Here is a 6,646-nt window from a genome sequence, read left to right on the forward strand (position 1 = left end):
AGAGAAGAACGGGGAAGGTTTGTTTACACTCGCCTCTACCCGTTCTTCAGCTCCTGTGACCCGATCCCGGGACACCGGCGGCGATGGGGTCCGCGGGTCCCGCGGTCACGGAGCTTCGGGTCGCGCTTGCGCCGCCGGCAGCGCGCGTGCGACCCACGGCTGGACACTATAGGGTACCTGTACGCGCCTGTGCCCAGCCGTGCCATTCTGCCAACATATATCGGCGTTAGGCGGTTTTTAAGTGGTTAAACTCATCTATTAGGGGGAAACAACCCTTTCTACCCAAATCCTAAAAGATCTCTGAGGAATGTAATGTCATACAGTGCATGCATTATATGGGACTTATTACTTCCAACACTTTATCTAGCGTATGCGCAGTACCATAATACTCTGCAATGAGGAGCAACGTCATCGGGGTGGGGGCGGGGGGGACAAGCACAGGAAGCAAGGCAGTAGAAGCTGGCCTCCAGATTACATTTATTGGCAGTGCCAATGATAGGAGGACCAGAGGCATATACAAAGTGCATACACATGTAAGTTCACTTGTTAAGCTACAGTTGTTTATATAATGTTGGTGGTTTTTGAGGAACAGGGATATGTCCATATGATTGACCCTGAATATAGATTTTCATTTTGACATGCAAATATGTCAGTGAGCAACATCCTCAGCGTTAACTTAGATTTACTGAACTGTATTTTTTTATTTATTTTATACATTTTTTTGGGGGGGCTCTAATATTTCTTATTACAAACTTGGTGCCAATCATGAGATTATAGTTGAGACAGAACCCCAACTACACGGGCACATAGGAAATAAGTGTTTTTTTATATATATATATATATTTATTGATTGATTGGTTTATGCGATCGTAATAGCGCCTACAAACTATGGAATATAATTATGGAAATTTTTTTATACTAGTAATGGCGTTGATAAGCGACTTATAGCGGGACTGCAATATTGCGGTGGACTATCAGACACTAACTGACACTTTTGACACTTTGTGGGAACCAGTGACACTAATACAGTGATCAGTGCTAAAAATATGCACTGTTACTGTACTAATGACACTGGCTGGGTAAGGGTTAAACATCCAGCGTGATTAAAGTGTTAACTATGTGCGTAGCCAGTGTTTTTGTGTACACAATGTTCTGCTTTCACTAGGCAAAGAGATTGATTCTAGCCCCTGCTTTGCAGAGACATAGGATCGGTCCCTTTCCCCCTGTCAGGACTGAGATAAGCCTTGTTTACATACTGTAGGCATATCTCAGTTCTCTGTTTACTGCCGACTAGCGGGTGCAGGAAGACATCGAGTCCCCAGGATCCACAGATCGGCTTCTGCTGTGAATTATCAAAGCAGACACGGCCCGCCATTGGCACGTGCGCCCCCTTCAGGCAGAAGTGCAGGATCACATATATGTATATATACGTGATCCTGCACACAGCTGCCACCCTGAAGCAGTAAAAGTGCCATAGGACGGTCAGCAAGGGGTTAACCAGAACTCTATGGTTCCTGCTCCTACCTTTTTAACACTTCTCCAACATCAGATCGATCTTCAGAGAGTATTACAGTCCCCCAGTGCTTGGTGCCCTAGCAGCCATTCATAAAGCCCAACATTGGGTCACTGAAGGAGAGCTGGCTTATCCCTGTGGAAGTTTCAAGTTTAAATTCTGGCAGTGGATTGAGCGGAGGGGTTATGTAAACTTGTATATGTATATGTTTACTTTTGTGCTTATTTTTGTGCTTATTTTGAAATATTTCTTCACTTTCAGTATCTATTTAACAGGAGCAGGCAAGTATTAAAATAATGTTGGTTTTACAAAGGAAAAGGAGGTTTATAGTAATTAAGACTGTATTATTAGTAACGTATCACAGAATGTACCCTTGGGGCTAACAGAAGTCAACAACAAAGCTAATAAGGGGACTGGAGGACCTTAGTTATGAGGAACAACTACAAACATTAACCCCTTCCATACAGGGCACGTATACACCTTCCCGCCCAAGCCAATTTTCAGCTTTCAGCACTGTCGCACTTTGAATGGCAATTGCGCGGTCATGCTACACTGTACCCAAACAAAATTGGTGTCCTTTTTTCCCCACAAATAGAGCTTTCTTTTGGTGGTATTTGATCACCTCTGCGTTTTTTTTTTTTTGCGCAACAACTAAAAAAAGACTGGAAATTTTGAAAAAAAATTACGTTTTTATTTTTTTCTGTAATTTTTTTTGTAAATAAGTAAGTTTTCTCTTTCAATTATGGGCACTGATATGGCGGCACTGATGGGCACAGATGAGATGGCACTGATGGACATCGATGAGGTAGTACCGACGGGCACAGATGAGGTGGTACTGATTGGCGGCGCTGGTATGCGGCACTGATGGGCGCTGATATGCGGCACTGATGGGCACTCATAGGCGGCACTGATGGGCACATGGGCGGCACTGATGGGCGCACACAGGCGGCACTGATGGGCACATGGGCGGCACTGATGGGCACTCATGGGTGGCACTGATGGGCACTGATGGGCACTGTGGGGTGGCACTGATGGACACTGTGGGGTGGCACTGATGGACACTGTGGGGCGGCACTGATGGACACTGTGGGCGGCACTGATGGACACTGTGGGGCGGCACTGTTTTCCTGTTTTTCTGTGTCCCTTTACATAGGGACACAGCATCGGTCACCTCCCCCAGTCAGTCCCCTTCCCCCACACAGTAAGAACACACCCAGGAAATACATTTAACCCCTTCCTCACCCCCTAGTGTTAACCCCTTCACTGCCAGTCACATTTATACAGTAATTAGTGCATTTTTATAGAACTGATCGCTGTATAAATGTGAATGGTCCCAAAATTGTGTCAAAAGTGTCCGATACGTCCGCCGCAATATCGCAGGTCTGACAAAAAAATCGCAAATCACCGCCATTACAAGTAAAAAAAAAAAAAAAAATCATAAATCTATCCCCTATTTTGTAGGCACTATGGCCCAGATTCTCATACATTTACGTTGCTCCTGGGCAGCGTAACGTATGTGATTTACGTTACACCGCCGCAGGTTTACAGCCTGATTCTCAGAACACTTACCTGTAAACTTGCGGCGGTGTATCGTTAAATCGCTCGGCGCAAGCCTGCCCAATTCAAATGGGGCGGGCACCATTTAAATTAGGCGCGCTTCCGCGCCGAGCGTACTGCGCATGCTCCGTCGGGTAAATTATCCGACGTGCATTGCGCTAAATGACGTCATTTGCTTAGACGTTACCGTAAATGGCGTCCAGCGCCATTCATGGACGTCTTACGCAAACGACGTAATTTTTTTAAATTTCGACGCAGGAACGACAGCCATACTTAACATTGGTTGCCCCTCATAATAGCATATTTACGCGTCGGAAAGGCTACGGAAACGACGTAAATTCTCTGCGTCGAGCGCGCGTACGTTCGGGAATCGCCGTAATTTGCTACCGTTTTTAACGGGGCAAAAAAAAAAGTCTAAAAAAAAAAAAAAAAGTTTGAAAAAAAAAAAAAAAGTTTGAAAAAAATAAAAATAAGTCTGGAAAAAAAAATAAAGATGCCAGTCAGTGCCCACAAATGGGCACTGATTGGCATCTTTATTTTTTTTCCAGACTTATTTTTTTTTTTTCAAACTTTTTTTTTTTTTTTTAGACTTTTTTTTTGCCCCGTTTTTTTCCTTCCTGGTGGTCCAGGGTGGGCTTCCCTGGTGGTCCATGTGGCGATCCGAGGGGGGGCTGCGCTGATAAACAATCAGCGCGACCCCCCCCCCCCTGTCAGGAGAGCCGCCGATCGGCTCTCCTCTACTCGCGTCTGTCAGACGCGAGTGAGGAAGAGCCATCGACGGCTCTTCCTGTTTACATCGTGATCAGCCGTGATTCGACACGGCTGATCACGTGGTAAAGAGTCTCCGTGAGAGACTCTTTACCGAGATGGGTGTTGCGGGGTGTCAGACTGACACCCCGCAACAACGATCGCCGCGATGCGCGCCCCCGGGGGCGCGCAGCGGCTCAGAATCCTGAGGACGTCATATGACGTCCGGTCAGGATTCTACAACCACTTTGCCGCCGTCAATATGTCATTGGCGGGCGGCAAGTGGTTAAACTTATCCTCCTTGGAGAAGAGATTCTTGATCAGAGATATGATGGGGCTCTACAAATATCTTAATATTAATACATTTTTCTTTTTTAAAGTTAGCAGCTAAAAATACTGCAGCTGCTGACTTTTAAAATATGGACACTTACCTGTCCAGGGCCCCCGAAATGTCGACACCTGAAGCCAATTCTCTCCCTCGGCTCTCGGGTGCTGCCGCCGCCATCTTAGGTTAGGGTATTGCGGCTTCACTTCCTGGTTCCCTATTGCGCATGTGCGAGTCGCACTGCGTGATACGAATGATTGCCGCCGTCTTCTGGGACATGTGTGTCTCCCAGAAGACAGCAGGGGGGAGGTGCCGGATGTGGCGTAGATAGCCGCATATAATGTAGCTATCTATGCCCGGAAAGTGGGAGCAAATACCTGTATTAGACAGGTATCTGCCCCCCCTCCCCCTGAAAGGTGCAAAATGTGACACCGGAGGGGGAGAGGAATCCGGACAGCGCAAGTTCCATTTTTGGGTGGAACTCCGCTTTAAACTGCGTAAGGGGGCTTTGCACTGTCAGGGAAGTAAGGATGTGGAACTCCCTTCCACAGTCAATGGTGTCAGTGGGAATTATTGAAAATGTCCCAAAAAAACTCATAGATGGGCATCTTAGTGAACACAGTATACAAGGATATGGGAAAGGATTTTTTTTTTTTTCACACGCACTTACACAAGTTAAATGTCCATATCTGGTCCCTGTTTTTGTCGGGAGCAGCTTTACCAGAGCCACTGATTGTTCTGATCATTTTAGCATCTAATTTTTATTTGTTCCAGTCTTTTGTTAATAATGCTGTGAGCTGCCTACCGACTTCATGAACATTAAGGGCCAGATTCATAAACGATGTACACCGGCGTATCTCCAGATACGCCGCCGTAATTTCAAATGTGCGCCGTCGCATCTTTACGCCGATTCACAAAGCAAGATACGTCCAAAAACATGGCTTCAGCCGTCCGATGTAACTTGCGTACGCCAGCGTATCGTGGGAGCATAGTTACGCTGGACGCATTCGGCGTTCCCATTGTAAATATAAAAGTGAGCTAGATACGCCGATTCACGAACGTACTTGCGCCCGGCGTATTAATATACGCTTTTTACGTAAGGCGTACGACCGGCGTAACTTAACCCCTCATAAAGCAGGGGTAAGTCATGTTAAGGTATGGATGTCGGAAACGTCGGAACAGCGTCGTATTTTACGTCGTTTGCGTAAGTCGTACGTGAATGGGGATGGGCGTAGGTTCCGTTCACGTCGACTAAGCATTGAGCCGGCGTAACTTAGGGAGAAAATTCAACGTGATACTGAGCCTGCGCACGCATGCGCCGTTCGTTAGGCGCGTCATTTACGTGGGGTCACGATTCATTTCCATACAACACGCCCCCTACCAGCCTACTTTGAATTAGGCGGACTTACGCCGGCCAATTTACGCTACGACGACGCAACTTACAGAGCAAGTGCTTTGTGAATACTGCACTTGCCTGTGTAAGTTGCGGCGGCGTAGCATAAATAGGATACGCTACGCCCGCACAAAGATGCGCCCAGGTACGTGAATCTGGCCCTTCGACTTTGTTCCCTTACTGTTCATTTACCATTATATTGCAAAAGGAAACTTATGAGCCGAGTTGTTTTCTTTCTAGAGTTCAGTTGGGCTTTACATTTATCACCCTGAGTGCTTTAAAAGTAACTTTCTATTTTCTTTTTGCAGAAATTCCACTAATGGATGAGGATGTCCCTGAATCATAATAAAATATAGACAATGTCCAAATTATTTTCTGTGTATTTTAATTATTTCTAAAATAAAGCTATGATATTTTGGTGACTACTTCTTCCACTGGAACTGCAATAATTCAGGCCAAGAAGAGTGAGCGATAAGAGGACGCCGTTGTTGATTCCAAAGACTGATGGGCAGAAGATGGCGATGGGAAGCATGCCCAGTGACACGTGCAATGACAATTTTATTTTTATTTTACCAATAGCTACGTTTACTTGTTCATTTTACATCGGCCGAGATAAAGGCAATAAAGATATATCTATGGCCAAATACTGATTCCATTGAAGGCCAATAAAAGCTCATAAATCAATTTTTACCCTGTAGGTCCATTTGAAGCAGATGAAGACCCAATACCTGTAACTACATACTGTATGTGCCTTCCTTCAGAATCCCTTGCAACCAAACCATGAAATCTGCTCTGACGTAGCTCTTGTCACTTGGCAAATAAACACTCCGATTACACAATGGTTGTTGAAGGTTTGGGAGTTTTTGTTCTCTGGTGCCCGGTGTGTTCAAACTTCGTAGCCAGTGTCATTTCCGTGCATGCCTTTGTGCAGGGCTCGCCATGGTGACTAGAAATAGGGTCCTGGCGACATGGCTTGAAGGGGGGGCATCTTTTTTTTGTGAGCTGGCGCCATCTGGTGGTGAGCCGTTGGTATTACAAGTTATTACCACCAGATGTGTAAGCTGGAGCCATCTGGTGGTGGCCGTTGGTATTACAAGTTAAGCATTACAAG

At 45.8% G+C, this 6,646-nt stretch overlaps 1 protein-coding gene across 2 annotated transcripts in view; it reads left to right on the forward strand.

Moving 5' to 3' along the window:
- SUSD4 (sushi domain containing 4) overlaps window positions 1-6,376 on the forward strand; it is a 220,208-nt gene extending 213,832 nt beyond the window's left edge. For both annotated transcript variants that reach the window (XM_040351400.1, XM_040351401.1), the window contains exon 9: window positions 5,844-6,376. In XM_040351400.1, the coding sequence (XP_040207334.1) occupies window positions 5,844-5,881 (38 nt within the window). In that variant the 3' untranslated portion in view covers window positions 5,882-6,376. The remainder of the gene's footprint in view (window positions 1-5,843) is intronic.
- The last annotated feature ends 270 nt before the right edge of the window (window positions 6,377-6,646 follow it).

Source organism: Rana temporaria, chromosome 4 (genome assembly GCF_905171775.1).
Source record: "Rana temporaria chromosome 4, aRanTem1.1, whole genome shotgun sequence".
Classification (NCBI taxonomy): Eukaryota; Metazoa; Chordata; class Amphibia; order Anura; family Ranidae; genus Rana; species Rana temporaria.